This window comes from Sceloporus undulatus, chromosome 8 (genome assembly GCF_019175285.1).
Source record: "Sceloporus undulatus isolate JIND9_A2432 ecotype Alabama chromosome 8, SceUnd_v1.1, whole genome shotgun sequence".
In the NCBI taxonomy this organism is placed as follows: Eukaryota; Metazoa; Chordata; class Lepidosauria; order Squamata; family Phrynosomatidae; genus Sceloporus; species Sceloporus undulatus.
The window spans coordinates 30,475,529-30,496,155 of record NC_056529.1 but is presented as its reverse complement, the minus strand read 5'-3'; the positions used below and the strand labels follow the sequence as shown (position 1 = coordinate 30,496,155).

The 20,627-nt window shown below is 40.6% G+C and overlaps 1 protein-coding gene across 1 annotated transcript in view; it reads left to right on the top strand.

Annotated features, from left to right (window-relative positions):
• Positions 1-20,627, top strand: part of OTOA (otoancorin) — a 34,772-nt gene that overhangs the window by 10,791 nt on the left and 3,354 nt on the right. Inside the window, exons 12-22 of the mRNA XM_042437842.1 lie at positions 236-359; positions 830-1,045; positions 7,397-7,587; positions 7,936-8,029; positions 8,618-8,750; positions 10,759-10,946; positions 12,527-12,682; positions 13,066-13,208; positions 14,462-14,598; positions 15,770-15,867; positions 18,474-18,666. Coding sequence (XP_042293776.1) covers positions 236-359; positions 830-1,045; positions 7,397-7,587; positions 7,936-8,029; positions 8,618-8,750; positions 10,759-10,946; positions 12,527-12,682; positions 13,066-13,208; positions 14,462-14,598; positions 15,770-15,867; positions 18,474-18,666 — 1,673 coding nt within the window. The remainder of the gene's footprint in view (positions 1-235; positions 360-829; positions 1,046-7,396; positions 7,588-7,935; positions 8,030-8,617; positions 8,751-10,758; positions 10,947-12,526; positions 12,683-13,065; positions 13,209-14,461; positions 14,599-15,769; positions 15,868-18,473; positions 18,667-20,627) is intronic.

Sequence of the window (20,627 nt, the reverse complement as noted above, 5' to 3'; positions counted from 1 at the left end):
TCTGAAAAGCAAACCCTGATTTTGCCATTTTATATAGAAGACATAATTTTACTACCCCGTTGTCTATAATGGAACTTTTTAAAAGTCTCATTTTGGAAACAAAGCCCAGTGAATACTGAGGGCCCACTGTAGTCATTTTAATTTGCAAGCTGCCTTGAGCCCCTATCTTGGAGGGAAAGGCAGGCTAGAAATAAAAGTGCTAAATAACAACTAACTTCTGCATTCTCTCACACAGATTGGGCTTGTTGGTTTGTTTTTACAATGACCTGCTACAGATGGAGGCCAGCGTGGCTCGGGTTTTACTTCACCAAATGATTAAATGCAACCAGCTAAGACGGTTCCAAGCTGACATTCAGAAGGTCGGTATAGAGTTCACTCTTATCGGCCTTGGCATGTCATGTTGATCTTGTAGAAGGATAATAGTGGTGGTGGTTTCTCTCTGGGCTTTTCATAAAAGCAGGCTGACCTGGTGAAATGACAGATAAATAAAATGATACTGGTCTCAGAAAACCTGTCCTGTTTTAGGATCCAGCAGTATATGGCTTGGGCTCAGGGCATTTGAAGCTCCTTATCTCTGCATAGGTCCGCACCCCCTGCACCCCATTGGACCCAAGGTGGCTTGGGATGTGTGGCATCGTCAGACATAACTATGATGCTGGAGCTCCATAATTGTAGCTACATCTGATGCTGCAGGATATTAGTCATTCATAAACAAACATGCACACCCACACAAACTTATACCATTCTGATGGGCTCTTGCATTTCAAAATGTATCACTTTTAATATCTCATCATCAGCTCTTTAAGGAACTTTCTCAAACTGGTTTCAGCTCAAATCCCAGCTGCTTGATGTTGCGATGCATAACCAGACGTTGAATGACACCCTTGGCTCACTCTCGGATGCAGTCGTAGGACTGAGTACCAGCCAGCTGGAATCTCTCTCCCCTGAGGCTGTGCACAATGCAATGCCAACGTTAAACCAAGTTTCTGGATGGGCAAAAAGCCAAATCATTATTTTATCCAGCAAATATCTGATGTATGAAAAGGTACGTTGGTGGATTCATTTAAAAAAAATTAAATTGTAAATGGGAGGAAGAGCTTTAAAATTTTGGCCCACAGGAACAAATTTCTCAGTTAAATAATCCAATTGCTAAATTCACCCAAATCAGCAAATTGTGAAGCAGTTTGTTCCATACTGCTACGAAAGCAAACTATATTTTGTTTTATATTATGACAGATTATTTTTGTTACAAAAATTGTAATGGGTTGTAGCAGAACGATCAAGAGAGAGACAGGATGGTACACTAGATAGACTGTAATGGAACAAGGAGGTACTTATCCAGAGCCCCAGTCAAGTTCTGGCTTTGGCTAAGGGATTCTAGGAGCTCTAGTAAGAAGTAGTTACTTTTCCAAACTCTATTTGGCTGCTCCTACTGCAAGCAAGAGTTAGAAGGCAGCATGGCTCAGCCACTAGTTGATCTTGGGCCATTCATTCTCTCTAAACCTAACTCTTAACTGCCCTTGAGTCAATCCCAATTCATGGTGAGCCTCTGCCCAAACACTGTTGCAAAGATAAAGTTAATCTGCTCACATGCCTTCCCTTCATTCCTCGTGTAGGTGCTATCCTTTCATAATATCAGCCAGATGGGTGCTTTGGTCACTGGGACACCCAGTCATTCCACAGCATGAACCCCAAAGACTCTCCAGGTAATGAAGGACATAGCTGAACGTGCAGGCTGATTTGTCACCAGCCCAACGCCAAGGCATCCCCGGAAGGTAAGCGCAAAAGGTTATAGCGGGAGATTGGTGGGCGGTTCAAGGTCCAACATGTGCAACTAAATGGGGTCTCAAAGCTATCTCCTGCTGTTTAAGCATCAATCAGCATACACACATTTTTCAATAGAAAACACTTTATATCAATACTACGGTTCCACTTAAACGCAATGGCAACGTCCGATGGAATCATGGGATTTTGACTTTAGGGAAGGGCATTAAATTTCAGCTGGAAAGCTGTTGTGCCTCATGGACTACAAACTCTGGGATGCTTTGGATGCAACCATGGAAGTTAAAGTGGATATAATGCTATATATGTGTAGTGTGAAAGGGTCCCAAGAGCACTAGTTCCCCAAAAGCTTGAAAGAGCATCAGAGAACTAATCTTTAACCTGATAACAATGGTGCATCCACACTGCAGAAATAATCCAGTTGACTCACTTTAACTGCCATGGCTCAATGTTATGGAATTCTGGGAATTGTAGTTTTGTGAGACATTTAGTCTCCCAGTCGGAGCAACAATAAACTACAGTTTCAGGACACTCTGCATGGTTCCCAGGCAGTTAAAGTGGTCTCAACTGGATTATTTTCTACAGTGTTTTTGATCGAGTCATGCATTTCTGGAACTTGTTTATGGCGATTCTACATCATTTCAGAGCAAATTCTCTACGACTTGTTCTCACTGAGTGCTGATGAATTCTTCAATTGACCTCCAAATAGCTATATTCAGATGGCTGCTTTTAAACGTCAGACAAATTCCTTTTGTTCAGGCAAAATGAAGAAGGTAGATATTCAATAACAGAGAGAGAAGCACCAACGTGATGTAGTGGTTTTCATCATTGGGACTACAACTCTGGAGACCAGGTTCGAATCTCAGCTCAACCATGAAAATCCACTGGGTGGCCTTGGGCAGTCACACCTCTCTCACCTCAGGGATGGCAATGTGCCAACCCCCTCTGAAGAAACAGGCCAAGAAAACCCAGTGATAGTTCGCATTAGGGTTGCCATAAGTCAAAAGTGACTTGGAGCACACAACACACCTATTTAAACCTTCTTCTAAGATTATTGCATCCACAGAACTGTCATCTGTGATTGCGGATATGCAAGAACCTTTTTTCAAAAGCTGTCCTTTTGATTTGTGGACCGGAGAGGGCTTCAAACTCTTCCCTATTGAAAAAAAGGAAATGGAGGCCAAGTCAGGTAATGAATCATTTTTGTGGTATATTCTTACTAAAGTTTTGTGGATGCAAGGTGCAGGAGAATCAGGCTCAGTGATGAGCATGGGTTTTTCGTCATGGGTGTTTCTGAGGCTGCATCTGCACTGCAGAAAAATCTGGTTTGACACTACTTTAATTGCCATGGCTCAGTGCTATGGATTCTGAGAATGGTAGTTTGTTGTGGCACCAGAGCTCTGCTCTGGAAGAAGTAGTGAAAGTGTTCACGCAAACACTTTCACATAACATCGCGCTGGACCCTCAGTGATGTAAGCAATGCACAGCAACTAATTTTATGTCAAGACTGCGGCACCCATGTGGACGAGATGCCGCCCATCAGGCCTCCGCAATGCTGTGCTAGGTTTAGGGACCATGCAGTTGGTGTAACGGTCCCTAACCCTAAGTATCGCTGGCGGCATGGCACTTCAGGACTGACTGCCGGTGCCCTTTGATGATCTATAAATGAATGACACATGCCTTGGGTCTCACTCATTCCTTTTGGAAACCTGAACTCATGTTCCTAAAGGAATTGTGGCCTCTCAAGGTCATGATGTCTCCAGATATGAAATATGGGGATCCCAAATATATGCGGAGAAGGCAGGTGTGGCTATCATCTTAGGACTGGCATAATACAACACTGCAACATATGTTGGATAATCTCCTCCTTCCCCACATAGGCGTTTGTATGTGTGGGTGTGGTTTGTGTGTGCATATATATATATAATATGCAACCTAAATGTGAAGACTAGATTAATTTCATTTCAGCCTTGTTTCTGTAGAATCATTATTAAAGAAGACTTCTCTTTTCTGAACTCTTAAGGTATGCATGATAATTTGATGTTGGATCCGTGTAGTTTGAGTCAAATACACAATACAAACCAGTGTAGAAGAGGCAGCATCCATTCCTTGTTCTTTAAGGTTGGGTCAGATGCTTGAAAATTTGTCCTCTCTTAAAGCAGCCCTAGCAGTGCATTCAGGAAGCAAACACCTAACCAGTGTGTCTAGAGAAAGAGGTATACCTCCGTGCTCCCATTTCTGTGGATCTGGCAGCCCAAGCAATGCAACATATAAAACACATGCCCCCTCAATAGGTGTTTTACTCTTGAGGATTACTATTATTTAATTCTTGTGTTTCCTATTTGTGGACCAGAGAGTCAAGAATCAGTCTTAATTCATAAATAGTCTTCCACATACAAGGAATGTAATGAATAATGTTGTGACATACAGAACAGTAAAGTTAAAATCATATCTTTAAATTGGCAATAATCGAGCCTAAAATGTTTCTTAAAATTTTAAATCCATAAATGCTTACTGAATTCTCCAATGCTTACTTTCTTCTCAAATCAGTGTTGACCAATTGGTGAAAGGAGTAACATCGGGCAAATTGAGAAGTATATCCAATTTCTTTTTTAAATAAACGTTTTCAAAGTTTTTGAAAAGAATCTTCATTGCTCTCACCATACCAGGTAAAAACACAAAACATCATAGTACAGTGTATATTTTTGTTTGCGATAGGTCATCTCTGGGATCCTGACTTTTGCCATTTTCAAACATTGTTTTATGAGCAATGGGTTAACTTTCTCCATCCTTGCCTTTGGCACTCTTGCATTTTAACTTATAGTTCTGTTTCTCCATCTATCTGGGAATCTGTCAGGGAGGGATGGAGAAACACAGACCTTGGGTGCTGGCTTGCAGCAGCATACATAAGGCAAACTAAGAATTAGGGCATGAGAAGATGGGCAGGATACAACGGGACAAGTTATGGTACCCTACCCCTGGTTCCAACCCGGTTCAGTCCCGGGCCGTGGTCGGGCAATGGGTGCTGTTTTCACACCGGCCCACGCCATACATTGAGTCACTGTTGCCATGGCCCCTACTTGCCCATCATGGTCGTACCTCTTCCTCATGTGCCAGGTGTCCTCTTGTGAAAAGTTGCAGAAGGGTCCTTTGGGACAGATGCAACAGGGGCCCGGGCATCTTGGGGCTGTCTGATCTGCCATTGCCACCACAGATTTCCTGCAAACCTATGGAAACAATGGTCTTTTTTGATCAGGTGCTTTGGGCCAAAGATAGGTCTAAGGACGTGCTAGATTGGCACCCAAACCGTCTGATTCAGTCTGAGGCCAGGGGCCTGCATTGTCTGTACAAGATAACACAAGGCCAGGAGGAACGGGGGTCTTTTGGCTTTTAGCTTGTAAGGAAAGAATGGGATTATATTCTAAACCAGTCCAACTTTAGCTGGGTGTGCTTAACCTACAAACAGTTTAATGTAAACACAGCTGTAGCATAATCCCTTGCTAAGTATTCAAGAACAGAAAACAGGGAAGAGTGAGAGCAGATAAGGCTGCTTCCCACTCCTCCCGCATGTGAAAAATTATAGATCTACAATTTTGGGTGATAAAATGGAATCATAAGCAAGTTGAATCTGTGGATGGCCTGCATTATTTTGGAAGAGCCTTACAATGGTGCTATAAAATCCAAAATGTGTGGGTTTATATATAGGCAAGCTTATGTGGGCTGGTTGTTTCATTTCCTTTATGTACATTGTTAGTTTGAATAAGTTTCCTGAAACGTTGACCTGCTTTTTTTTTGGTGTAGGAATTTACCCCATTCTTGCCATAGTATTTCAGCCTCTGGCACCAATTTCTGTTACAGAAGAATACCCAGGAATGCACTGGGGCATACCTGTACTTGTAGTTGCATTGTTCCTGTTATACATTTAGACATGCCAAGGATGATATTTAAATATCTTATTACAGATGAATTGCTTGGCTTGGAATGGGCCATTTCCAATACATCTGTACTTCCAACCTGTTAGCGCTGCTTCGTAAGTTATTCTTTTTTAATTTAATTCATCATCTTTAATAGGAGCAAATTGTAAAACTTTAATAGGAGTGAAGTGTGAAAACGAAGTATGATAGAGACTTACAGTGCCAATTTTTCTCTTCTTCCATGATCTTCGGAAAAAATACTGAAGTTACTGGTACATAAAAAAATCAAAAGCATATGCATTTAATAATAATAATACCTAACTGTGTAAATGTTGTAGTGTTCAAATTGCTTCACATGCATATTTTATTGTAATCTTTGCAAAACTTTGAACAAAATTAGTAATATATCTCCAAAATGGCAGAGAGAGACTGAGGATGAAGATCCCTTCCTCACATAATGGGTCTGCAGTATTATGAGAGATACATTTTTCTTCACAGAATTCTTGTTTTAAATCTTCCTTTTAGTGCTAGTATCTGGAATCATTTACGGATCACTCTGTGTCCCTTTTATAACCAGCCTGAGGAAGATTGAAATAGATCACTTCATTTTAATGCACAGAATAAAAAAGCAATTCTGGAAAAGTTACTGGACTGCCTGGTAACAAATATTATTTTATTATTCGTTAGAGGGCACAGGGGTGGAAAAGGCAGATTATATCATGACGGATGCAAAAAGCACAAATGAAGATTGAAGTGTATACTTGGATTGTGTTCACATTTTAAAGTATTGCTGGGATGTGTTCTAAAATGTTTTTAATTTATGCATTCCATGCTTTAGATTCTTAGTCACTTCAGGGGGGACATATATAGAGAAAGATAGCTTAAAGATAAAGGTAAGGTAGCCTTGACATTAATGTCCTAGTTGTAACCGACTGTAAGGGTGTTACTGATTTCCAAGAGCCATGTTGTCCGAGATGAATACGGTGCTCATGTGGTAATCATGCGGTACCAAATGCTGTTTACCTTCCCACTGAGAAAGTGGTAACCATTTATCTATTTGCATTGCTGCTTTTCAAACTGCTAGGTTGGCAGAAGCTGGGGCAGTGAACAGGGCTCATCCCATCATGCCTTAACTGCCAAGCCCACCTTCCAATCATCAGAATTGGCATCTTAACCACTAAGCCACTGCATCCCTGCCAAGACAGCTTATGAATATTTAAATTAAATAATAAAAGTAAGCAGTGAGCCAAAGCAAAACAGGGCTTTGAAGGAATATTTTGAAATTTTGAAATGTAAGTAGGTTCATGCTGGCAAACTACTAAGCAAAAGAACCTTGGAACCTGTAATTTGTGTTGACATTATGGGCACTGTCGAAGAAATCTCTATGACAATACTGCAGCCACATTCCCTGAACCAAAGGATGTGTGACATGCACAGTTGCTGTCGATTTAATAACTGTCCCAATTCATGTGCTGGAAACAAGCATTTTCAAAATGCTGTAAGTGCTCGCTGAAGCAATGTTGTTTGACTTGGCCTAGCCAGAGTTGCACAGTTGTACAAGGAAAACCACAGAGTATGTAAAGTCTTTCTGTTTCTGTAGAGTATCTAGCAACTTGTAGCTCACCGCCAAATCAGGTTGATGGTTTTTCAAGCTTTGCAGGCATTCATATACTGTATTAGCTTTGGCTTCTTTATTTCAGAATGGCTCAGTCATCAGTGAATATGACATCGACCTGATTGGCAACCTCATCTGCCATTTACCTCCAACCTTCATTTGTGAAGGAATATCGCTGGAGACGATAGTAACAGCCCTTCACCAATTTAGACAATGCCAACATCTCAGCTATGAACAGAAGATGGAAATTAAACATAGGCTGATTGATTTGTATGGGTAAGACAATGATTTAGTGGGTTACATTTCAAAACCTGTTGTTTTGAAATCAATCCAACACTTTCTTCAGAGCAATGTCTCCTTAGGTTTAAAATAATCAAGGAGAATGTGTGTCTGTGTCTTCAAATCTAGACTTGATGTGGATGTTAGAAGTCCTATGGATGTGAATCTCTGGATTATTATTTTTTAAATGGTTTATAATTTTTAGTTCATTAAAATCTGGCAGTAGCCTGCAATACCATCTTCAGTCACTAGATGCTAGACCTTTTCCAATCAGGGAAGACAAAGCTGCAGGCAGCCTAGGAGATTTATTACCCCAGAAGGCCTCTAATCTGCACAATTTTTCAGTTCCCCAAGAAACTGGACAGCTGAAACAACACAAGACATCGGACCTTTTATCGCTCTTTTGCCAAAAGCTGAATTGAACATCCTTGTTGAAAAGGTATTGCAAAGTTTCCTTTAGTTAGTATTTCTACTTAAGAATGGATATAATTGCATGTGTATAGAAACTATTTTTTAAAATCCTAAATGGGAATTGCAACTAAATGTTCAGAGTGCCAAACAGCCACGTTCCTTTCCAGGATTCTCTGTTTTATTCTCCCTCCCCATCCCTCAGTTTTCTGTTATCCCTACACCTCCCAACATACTGAACCAAAATGACCGAAACGGTGAAAGGTCTGGTAAACCATGCCCTATAAGGAGCAACTTAGGAGGTTGGGTATGTTTAGTTTGTGGAAGAGAAGGTTAAGGAGTGACATCTAATCTAAAGGTCATTTTGAATTTTGATCCTGTCCTCTGGGCTATTAGCTATTCCTCCTAAATTGGTGTTATAAGCAAATTTGATAAGCATGTTCCCTATTCCTTCATCCAAGTTATTGATAAAGATGCTGAATAATTTACAAGTAAAATTGCTGGCCTTTTAAGAACAAAACAAAATGAAATGTTATGACGGAAGAGCAATAATTATCTACAAATAATAACCTTTTATCTACAAATAATAACCTTTTATCCCTCCTCCCCCCTACCAAAGTTTCCTGATATCATATCAGAAATAGCATCAAAGAAATCTGGACCAGTTCCTCTATCAGAAGAGCTCTTGTTGGCTTATTTTGAATGTGTTCGCAACACAAGCATCCCGTTTAATGCACCAAATTTAACCCTTGGTAAGTAATTTTATTATTATTTTTCTCTGCTTAAGAGAAGAAGCCAAACAGAAAGTATGTAAATGTGAGCCCACAGATTATTTCAATTTAATCCTTTGTCACACATCAGTGTATGTTGATTCAGCTGTTTCCTGTGCAACGATGTGCCAGACAAAAATTGCATATGCTCCTCCTTCCAATTAAGAGTATTATCATGCGATAATTTGCTCTGTTTCTGATGTTCAAGTTGTGACTTCTTTTGCTTATGAAGCCATAATGAAGGACCTAAGGTCTGGGGAGAGGGCTAAATACAGGGCACATAATGTTATGGTGGTGTATCAAAGTGAAGGAAGGGTGGCAAATGGATCGGAGTGGCTGAAATCTTGAACAGCTGCACTCCACACTGCCACATTATGTTGCAGGTCACATTTGTTTGGCTTATTCATGGACTTGCTAGGCATCTGGCCAAGTATGCTATGGATAATTATTTTGTTTAATTTAATTTACTTTGATTTTATTTTGCAGTATAAAAAAAAAGAGAACGAGAAAGTGTGGCAATTTGAGCCTGCAGATTATTTCTCCTTAATCCAGTGTTTGCAGGAATTGCTCAAAAGAGGTGCAAAACTTGGAGGCCTTAATTTTTTTTTGTACTGTTTTTATAAACAGTAAATTTTATACTGTTGTAACTGTTATTTTAAATTGTTTAAATTGTTTTAAGGTGTTTTCTCTTGTGAGCTGCTTTGGGTGGCATAAAAATGCAATAAATAATAAATATAAATAAATAAATTGATCCCTCCTCCTCCTCTTTTCAAACTTTTTCTGTCCTGGACGGGAGGAGAAAGGCAGGACTTGTTTCTGCACAAACATGTATAAGATAGAATTCAAAGATATAGCTGTGTTAGTCTGTAGAATCAATATGTACAGAGATTTTGTAGCACCTTTGAGACTAACCGAAAGGAAGACGTTGGCAGCATGAGGTGATGTGTCGGTTCTTCTGGAAGAATATAAAGATTCACGTCTATCTTTCTTGGCCTTCCCTCTGTTGATCCAGTGGATGCAATCTTGTTAGGATGTTTTGCTGGTTTCTGCATCTATCTGATTGAAATAAATCCTCCTTTTTGCTTCCGTTCCAAGCACAAATCTGTTTAGTACATCCTCGTTGTAATTTATTTAGTGGCGAGAGCTCAGCTCCACAGCAGCAGCTGTGATGATGTTCCATTTTATTCCAGAGGCTGGTCAAATCCAAGGATGCTTGAATATTTAGGCTGAAATGCAAAACGAAATTTCTCTAAGCTTTTGACCAGGCTTTACATTTTTTAGAGGCTGCTCTCCATGCTTTTTGTTTCCTGATGCAAAATAGCATCAGCTGCTGGTAGGACCCAAAGGAAGTCAAGTTATTTTTGCCCGGTTGTGGAAAATGAATGCTTGCCTCCTCCATCTCCCGGGGAGTAGAAAGTTCATAATAACCAAGTAAATAACTAATATTTTGCTGCCTTTTTGTGACACCATACATCTGCTCCCTCACATGGAAAAATACTTTTTGAAAGGATTTTTTCCATAGTTTTTTTGTGGGTTTTTCAGGCTCTGTGGCCATGTTCTAGAAGAGTTTTTTTCCTGACATTTTGCTAGCATCTCCATAGCTTCTACCATTTCACAGGAGATTATCAGATGGGGGATGAAACCATCCTTGTCCTGTCCTTTTCACTTTCTCAGAGAGCGATCACGAGGAGATTTTCATAAGGCTTATCCAGACATTATCCCATCTGGAAAGCATGATTGACTGTGACTGTGTGAAAGGCTTTCAAACAACACAGCACAGTTCCCATCATTGTCTCATCATTGAAGCAGCATTGCCCGGCATTTAGCATTAATGGGAGTTTGTGTTAATGCCATGCCATTTCAATGACGGGACAATAGCACTGCAGTCTGAAAGCCTTTCACAGGATTGCAGTCACCTGGAAACCTATTGGATCATAAATGTAGGACATGTACATAAATAATAAATAAAAAACATTTTCTTCCATTTCAGATTGTGCAAAGGTTGTCCCTCCTTCCTCAGAAGAGATTATAAAATTATCAGAAGCAAATATGTTTTGGTCAGTTGAGGAATTAATCTGCATGGACCCAGGCACTTTCAGCAAGACGGTGGAACTCCTTGGTTCCGTCTGCACTTTCAATGCATCTCAGCTTGCTGCACTAAAAGAGAAAGCTAAGCAGGTAGCTATTAAGTCAGGATTTGGGGGAAAGAAAGGTTAAGTCTCTGGATGCCAAAGAACTTCAAGAGGAGAGACTTAGTGAGCTGGGTATGTTTAACCTGCAGAAGAGAAGGTTAAGGGGTGATATGGCAGCCCTGTATAAGTATTTGAAAGAGTGTCACATCGAGGATGGAGCAAACTTGTTTTCTGCTGCTCCAGAGATTAGGACACAGAGCAATGGATACAAGCTACAGGAAAAGAGATTCTGCCTCAACATTAGGAGGAACTTCCTGACAGTAAGAATCATAAAGTTGGAAGAGACCGCAAGGGCCATCCAGTCTAACCCTCTGCCATGCAGGAACTCAATCAAAGCATCACCATTGACAGATGGCCATCCAGCCTCTGTAAAAGCTATTTGACAGTGGAACATACTCCATTGGAGAGTGGAGGAGTCTCCTTCCTTGGAGGTCTTTAAGCAGAGGCTGGATGGCCATCTGTCGGGGATGCTTTGATTCTGTGTTCCTGCATGGCAGGAGGTTGGACCGGATTGCCCTTGGGGTCTCTTCCAGCTCTATGAGTCTATTAAAATAGACTTAAGCAGACTTCTCTCTTCTTCCATACCAATTAAAAAACCACAATTTGCAAAAATGGTTGCCGCTGTTCTGAAGGATCAAACACCAGAACAAAATTACGCTGCTTCGGTCTTAATAGCAAGATTGATCAGTTGATTTGTTGTCCTGAGCCAGGAAAGTGCTTTTCTTTTCTTTTTTAAAAAACATTCCTCAGAGAGTGAACTCTCAGCCTGGAGAAATTACCATAAAGATTAAACATGCACCAGCTGTGCTCAGCTGGCAGATACATTCTTACTTCTGTAATGTGCTAAACCACTCGTAATCCTTTAAGCAGCAGGTATTTTTAGCTGCTAAGCTCAAAATACAAGACACAGCCATGGCTCTGAAATAATTCGTAACCATGCTTCAAAGAAGTGGGAGCTGGCACCCTTCTCTGCCCTTTTAGACTTGGTTTTGCAACTACAGTGCACCCTCTCCTTACGTGGGGAATCCGGATCCTCCCATGTAAGGGGAAATACGCCTATGCTCGAGCCCCATAGGATATAATGGGGCGCATGCATGTGGCGGAGCCTCAGAGGAAGGCAATAGCAAACCCCTTCCTGAAAAAAATCTTGCCAAGAAAGCCATGATAGGTTCAGTTCATCTTATGTTGCCATAAGCCAAATATGAACTGACTGCACACAACAACATCGATTTATATCAGCAAACCAGTGTTGGCCATATAGCAAATCCTGTAACTTCCAAACAATTATACCTTTATTGAGCCAAACAAAATGCACAATTACATATTGCAAGCTTTCGAAGTCACACTGGCTTCTTCATCAGGCAAACAGGAGTTTTAGCAGTTTTCATCTTCACCGGGAGCAGGACTTTTGTAAAGTGAATTGATCTTAATTCCCCTTTAAATGCAAGTACCTTCTTACATACAAGAAATATGGGATTTCACTATCATATACTTTATAGATAGCCAAATGTGTGTTTCCATATGAGTTAATATTAATTTCATTATGAGATGTTGCTTATTTTTAAGGTCTGGGGCCCATTGACAAGCTGGAAGAATTATCACATCGTTTCTCTTCGACGCATCGCTATAGCACTAAATGAGACAGAGATTGAAGCTCTGGATTTGAGTTCAATTGATACCATTGCTGCCCTTAGTGAGCAAACAGAATGGGACCCTTTGCAGGTAAGTGTGTCTTGAATGTGCTGCTCTGTGACCGTAATAAAGATGAACTGAAGTGTGTCTTGAGTGGACTCCTTGTTGGATTCAAAGGTCTTTAGGATGGTTCTCAAATATTTATTTTTTATATATATATATACTTTATTTTTCAAACAAAACCTTATTTCCTAATGTACTCTCTATAACTGGTCCTGATTCATCGTGTCACTTAAAAGTCTTATTATTTTTCCACTTAGCAAATATCTCTTATAGCTATCCATATTTATCACTATAAGCATTAAACGAGTTACATTTTAAGTTCTTAAACAATTGCTAGAATCCTATGTGTTTCTTTCTCAGATAATGAATTAAAAACAGTCATATCTTCGTTGGTTGATTCTTTCCCGCAGGCCAGGTCCATTTTACAGAGCTTTCTGGAAGATTCAGGCCAAGCGATGGACGCTTTGAAAAGTTTTGATCTGGCAGGACTCGGTTCTGCTCTTTGCGCTCTGAATGCCACAGAGATTGCAGCCATAAATGCAACTGAATTCAGGTACGATAGCCTCTTACTTTCATTAATGAAATATGATACATAATAGAAGAGGAAGGGGACAAGTATGGTAATATCTAAGGTTTTTAAAAAATAATAATAATGGTAAGAGGATGCTTCTTACATACATTTCCTCAAACTTTCAAAATAATGCTGAACTCAAAAACAAAATACAGTTGAACACAATTTATAAAACACTGGATCAGCAATGAAAAACATATTGACTTAAAAGAAGCTATCATTAAAGGTCTTTAAATGAGGAGATAACTAAATACTGTATTTAGTTATTTTAAGCCTTCTGTTCACAAAGTGAAAACAATAAGGAAGCAAAATGTTATGGCAATTTGGGGCAACCCCATGAATTTGATAGGGTTTTCTTAGGCAAGGAATACCCAGAGTTGGTTTGGCCAGTCCGTTCCTCTATATATAGTTAAAACTCAGTAAGTAAATCATTATACAGTTACACAGTTCAAAACTCTTCTCATAGACCATAAGGTTGAGTATTGGCTTTTGGTTTTAAGTTATGCAGCTGCAAAGCATTTATAGGAAATGAAGATGTTGTAAAAGATACGTATCTGTCAGCATCAATAAATAAAAACAACTTTTTTTAACATAAGATACCCTTCCTTTCAGTGATTTTAGCAGTGGCTGGATGTCTTTAGGCTAAAATACATTAGAGAACTAATCCATCTTGCAGTGAGACTGAGGCTCAGATGATCATGTCCTGAGAGAGTGTGACTTGCCCAATGTCGTTCACTGAGCTTCTATGGCTGAGCGAAGATTCAATGCCAGGTCTCCCAGAGTCCTAGGTTCAAAACACAGTGCGGAAATAATCCAGTTTGAGACTGCTTTAACTGCCCTGGCTCAATGCTAGGGAGTTCTGGGAACTGTAATTTTGTGAGACGTTTAGCCTTCTCACAAGGCTACAATAAAGTACAATTCCCAGGATTCTCTAGCACTGAGCCAGGTCTCAAACTGGATTATTTCTGCAGTGTGTTTTGGAGCTTTGTCCGCCACTCAAACCACTCCACCATGTTGGCTGATTTAAATGTGCATGAAAGCTGTGAGAGGCAACAGAAGAGATATTCAGGTACTCCATTTGGGTCATGAGGTTCTTTCATCTTCGTCTTTAAGCTGCATCAGTCAGGAAAATTCTCATGCATGGAGCAGCAGTAAAAAGGTTTTGATGCAATGCATTTGTAACCTGCATACAAATTACAGGATGTGATGATGTATTCTCTTTCCTTTTTCCACAGTGCTGTCGTTGCAAGGATTGGTTCTTTGCCATGTAATGCAAGTGTCCTGGAAGGCTTTAAAAAGAAGGCAGAGTCTGTGTTTGGAATTGCCACAGCCTGGGACAGAGCTGTCTTACAGGAGATTGGTACCATTGCAGGTAAGGCAGCATCCATGACAAAGATTTTTCTCTGCATCAGAATACCACTTTTTCCCTATGATGCATGGTATATCGGTGTCTATTGAACCTTGAGTGCAATCTCCAGATGTAAGCAGTGTTGCTAATTACATTTTATTAATATGTTCTTTCCAGGAATATCTAGGTCCTCCAGCGCAACTCTATGGTCAACTTTAACCAAAGGTCATACTGAAGGACCTAGAGATTCCTAGAGAGAACATTCCACTAGGCATTTGAAGCTCATCCGGTGCAACTCTATGGTCAGTGTCTGGAAGATGTTGACCACAGAGTTGCACTGGAGGACCTAGAGATTCCTAGAGAGATGTTTTCCTCAATAGTGTTTTTGTTATTTGCCGTTTCTCCACATTTATGGGTGTCCTGTGCCCCTAACCTTAGCAAATGTGGAGGGATAAGTGTAATATAATTCAATATAAGACAAAAATGAATAAAAACTATAATAAGTTAAATTTATGGTAACTCCATTAATTTCATAGGGATTTCTTAGGCAAGGAATACTCAGTTCCTTCCTCTCAAATGTAGCCAACAGCACCTCGTATTTGTTTGTGGTCTCACATCCAAGTACTAACCCTGCTTAGCTTCCAAGATCAAATGGGATCTGGTGTTTTTAGGGCATTTAGACCCTAGCCGCTGGGCCTTAGTCCTTAATAAACATTTGCAAATTAACCTAACAGTGTAACATTTGCTCAGGAATCAGTTCCATTAAGTTAAATCGTCTTAACATTGGGCTGGATTGTGTGATGTAAGTCCATGCAACATATGGCATGACTGATCAAAACCTTGATTTCTGACGTGGAAGTGGCGATTCTTACCGCAGGGATATTGAAAGGATGAGAAAAACGAAAAGGAAATGGCAGCTTTGAAAAAGGCTCAAAGGAAAACAAACATTGGATTACTAAAGTGCACTTTGACAATAGTTGCTGCCCATCAAACGTCTGTTTAATTGCAGAGTTTCTCCTTGTTGTCTTAAGGACCTGATTTCCCAGAGGTGTCTGGAAACATTTTACATTCAACTATTGATCAGCTGAAGCTTGAGGAAGTTCTAAAATGCCCATAAGCCTCAGATGTATCCTAATTAACATGGAGTAAGATGGTCTTTTGATCTCTTTCTCTCGCTCTCTCTCTCTCTTTCTAGCGGGTTTAAATGACACTGAATTAAAAGCTATCGATAAAGAATTGATGCCTTACTTCCACCCCAGAGCAATAAAATGTATCCCTGATGAAATGTTCAAAGTAAGTATGAGGTTGGTTCAATTCTCTTTTCCGCCCATTGCTTTTACTTTGTTTTAAATAAATGGCAACAAGAATGGACGCATTCATTCACGGCACGTGATGATAGAAAATAATTGCTGTTTCTGGAGGTTTCCAGGCTTGTTGTGTGTGTATTGTGTGTGTTTAATTCCAGTGGTGGGAGTGATCTGGTTTTGTTGCATTGCCCAACCTGATCTATATTTCAAAGGTAGAAAAAGCGTATTGTGGGAGAGGGTTTATTTTGAAAGATTAAAAACACTATATAAAACCAAGAGCAGCTCCGAAGTACTGTTGTAGCTGTCAGTTGTACAAATTGCCTGCATTGTTCTACATGGAGAGATAATTATTGTACAATTATAATAAGTGTTTGGTTTCAAAAGGAGGCTTAATCATGGGGCCACACTCTGCGATGCACATTTATTCTCTGCAGTGGAAGGAAAGATCTGACAGGGAGACAACCTATGACGTCCTTTTGTTTATTGGGGGGCTCATGTTGGTTTTGCCATTAATGTCACACTTTGCAAGCATGGGTAAAAGTAGATGACAGGTCCCAGAGTTGCTGATGTGAAAGGAGAGGGCAGAAACCCCTAGGAGGATAAAAGATCATGTATAGGAGGCTGAATGGTGCACGTGTGCTTCTCTCTCCACTCTGCATGTTTAGTCTTCGGTGGAAGTAAGCTGCCACTCTCACACACACCATCTATCCAGGTCTTCTGATGTTTCATAGATGAAAATGGGGACCCTCTTCAGTAATCATTACATAGAATCATAGAGTTGGAAGAGACCACCAATGGCCATCCAGTCCAACCCCCTGCCATGTAGGAACTCACAATCAAAGCATCCCCATTGACAGATGGATATCAAGCTTCAGTTTTGAAATCTCCAAAGAAGAGACTCCACCACAATCTCCAAGGGAGTGTGTTCTACTGTCGAACAGCCCTTACTGTCAGGAAGTTCCTCCTAATGTTGAGGTGGAATCTCTTTTCCTGGAGCTTGCATCCATTGTTCCATGTTCTAGTCTCTGGAACAACAGAAAACAAGCTTACTCCATCCTCAATATTGACACCCCTCAAGTTCAAATACTTAAACAGGGCTATCATATCACCCCGTAACCTTCTCTTCTCCAGTCTAAACATACCCAACTCCCTAAGTCTCTAGGGCATGGTTTCCAGGCTCTTCACCATTTTAGTCACTCTCCTTTGGGCACGCTCCAGTTTCTCAATGCCCTTTTTGAATTGTTTTGCCCAGAACGGGACATAGTATAATTCCAGGTGGGGCCTGACCAAAGCAGAATAGAGTGGCACTATTACTTCCCTTGATCTAGACACTGTACTTCTGTCGATGCAGCCAAGAATCTCATTGGCCTTTTTACCTGTGGCATCACACTGTTGACTCATGTTCAGCTTGTGGTCTACTAGGACTCCTAGATCCCTTTCACATATAGATCTCATTCAGCCAGGTGTCCCCCATCCTATATCTATACATTTCATTTTTTCTGCCTAACCTTACATTTCTCCCTGTTGGAGTTATTTTGTTAGTTTTAGCCCAGCTTTCTAATCTATTAATATCATTCTGAATTTTGATCCTGTCCTCAGGGGTATTAGCTATTCTTCCTAATTTAGTGTCATCTGCAAATTTGATAAGAATGCCCTCTGTTCTTTCATCCGAGTCATAGACATACCAGGTCTAGCATTAGTTTTCAGCACTGGCGGTCACACAGTGTTGGCATAGTGGTAAATTGTGAATGGAATTTCTAAACTTTATCTCCACCTTCATGAGGACTAGAGAAACATTAGTTCAAATGGCTTTAAGTTTTTCAGTATGCAAACTCCCCTGGGGCTCAGCAAGTTGCCAAGCAATGTAAGGAAGAGAGAGAGATTATACTGTATATGCTAAGGCTGACCAGGGCAAATGAAATTCTATATACAGTGGTACCCCGGGATACGAATTGATCGCGTTACGAAATTTCCGGGATACGAAAAAGTTAGATTGGAAAAAACTGTTCCGGGATACGATGTTTTTTTCGGGTTACGAAATTTTTTCGGTGCGAAATTCAAACGGAAAGCGCGGCTAGCGGCTTTCCAGCGCTAACGGAAAGCCTTTTCGGGTTGCGAAATGTATCGGGTTACGAACGGAGCGGCGGAACGAATTAATTTCGTAACCCGAGGTAGCACTGTACTGTCTGTCTCTCTCTCTCTCTCTCTCTCTGGCTTTGCTTCGCGAACGAAGATTCAGGAAGGACTCATCCCACGCTTTGTACAAGCGCGTTGGTGACTAAAAAGGCCAATTCGGGATAAACAGGTCCGGTTGCAGAAAGCACAGCAGAAAGTCTCCTTGGGTGATGTTTCCAGGTTGCGGTTCTTTCTGCGTTGTCGTTTCTCTTTGAGGCTCGTTCGGCGTGAGCTTTCGAAAAAGGCTGTACAAAAAGTACAATTAGGTGCATATATAGCAGAATAGCAAGTTGGTGTGCAAGTCTATATAATGTACAGATCTCTTGCTTTTTCCTGACCTTGCCTATGGACCTGAAGCCCTTTCTTGTGTTGAGTAACAAATTCTCTCGCAAACATCCTGCCTTTTTGTTTGTCAAGGAACTGACTCCAGAGCAAATAGCCAGTCTTGGCCCTGCAAATGCAGCCATGGTGACAGAATCACAGCGCCAACATCTAAATGAGCTGCAGCTTCAGAGTCTTGAACAGGCGCTAGATGGAGCCAGAAGAAGCATTGACACGTCTCCATTTGGTGAAAGTACCATCAAACCAACATACACTTCTGTTCTGAGTGGTAAGCAAAACGTGATTCCCAAGCCATTTAAATGGCTTGCATCCTTGGCCCAGTAACACATGCTTTCTTGGACACTGTCTCAAACTTCCTTGAATGCTACCATTCAACTGATAGTCCCAACTAGAGTAGACCATGGCATCTATAAAATATACATACGTATCGATTAATTATTTAGCAGTTGATTTATTGAGTCTGATCTAGCTGTGGCTAACAACTGGATTTCTTCCTAATTTATGGCTTTCATGTCAGCGGAGGTAATGAATCTGTTCTGGGCTCTAGTCTGAATTAAAAGAGCTGTCCAAAGAGGAATTGTATTGCACACACAGAAATTAAGATGTAAACAATAGTTACATTGTGGAATGCCAAATATTTTAGTAGAGCTTCATAAATGGTGAACAGAACATGCCAAACAGAATACAGTTACTTTAAAATGAGGAGATACTAACTCAAGATGAGCCAACTTGCAAGGCTGTGAAAGTATGGAGGAGTTGTATGGTTTGCTAAAAGGAGGGAGAGGTGAGAAAAAGAAGGAGATTCCAAAGTAAGGAGGGAATAATACTTTCCAAAACCCATCTCTAAACATTAGAGAAAGAAGGGGCAGTTTTGGGGAGCTGCGATGTGCAGGGAAAGTACTCCTTTGAAAGATAAATTTTAGAGATGTCAGAGGTTAGGTTACCACTCCTTGGATTTGTGAGATGCTATGAAATATTCCTGGCTGAAACAGAACAAAGTCAAGGAGGACAAGCTAACCATGGTCCTCTATGCCAGAATAAGGGCTTTGAGGAAGGGAATGAGCTAACAAGATTATTTGGCCAAAATACTGGATTTTTGGGGTTTGTAAAAGTAATTTCACTTAAAAGGAGGGATGTTTGACTCAGGAAGCAATTTCAGCAGGAGAGAGCCAAAGCTAAACCAGTGGTTTCAGCCACAGGAGTAGAACTAAGCCAGTGATTTTCAGCAAGAGGTCCCCAGAAGCAGAAAACAGGCAATTCAAGCTTATTGAGTGATGTTCAGGCAGACCCCCACCACAAGGATGATTTGCCTTTGAATTTGAATCATTTAAAAGCATCTGAAGTGGGAAATTTATGCATGACATCAGATTATTCTCTAATCTGTCAGCATTCTAGAGACAGCCATACAACTTGGTAGTGGACATTGCATGGTCACTGGCAATAGCCATATCCTATAACATTATTTCCGCCAAAATCCTATATGAATGTTATAACGTTGATGGTGTCGGGTGATGTTCCATGGAACTATAACCAGAAAAGACAGCCACAGAGGTGGTAAGAGCCCTTAACCCAATTGCATAAAGCATAATGTTATAATGGAGTGGAGACTTGATTATTATTTTTTTAGCCCTTTGGCACTGAAATGTAATCCAGTTTAATCCAGGGATTGGAATCACACGCCCCTCCAGATGTTGCTGAACTGCAGCACCCATCAACCCAGTGTCAAAGAGTGCTGTAACTCGCAGTCAGACAACATCTGGAGGGCTGCATTATTTCCAGCCCAGGTTGAATCTTTAGCAGCCCATATAAAGTACATAAAACATCTCAGTTCATTAAGAACTGTTACGTTTTGATGGTGGCAAAAGGCATCCGTCTTTGAGAACAAGATACTTAAGATCTGAATTGTTCACCTTAAGATGTTATTCTTATTTTTTTCAATTGCCTACTCATTTATTTTTGCATTGGATTTATCTCTTGCCTTTCTCACAAAAAATGAGACTCAAGGCAGCTCACAGTAATATTAGATATAGGAAGACAGCATCCATACAGGAGAAATAACCCGGTTTGGCACCGCTTTAACTGCCCTGGCTCAAGGCTATGGAATTCTGGGAGTTGGAGTTTGTTGAGGGCTCCAAACTCCAATTCCCAGAATTCCATAGCCTTGAGCCAGGGCAGTTAAAATGATGCCAAACTGGGTTATTTCTCCAGTGTGGATGCAGTCGTAGAATA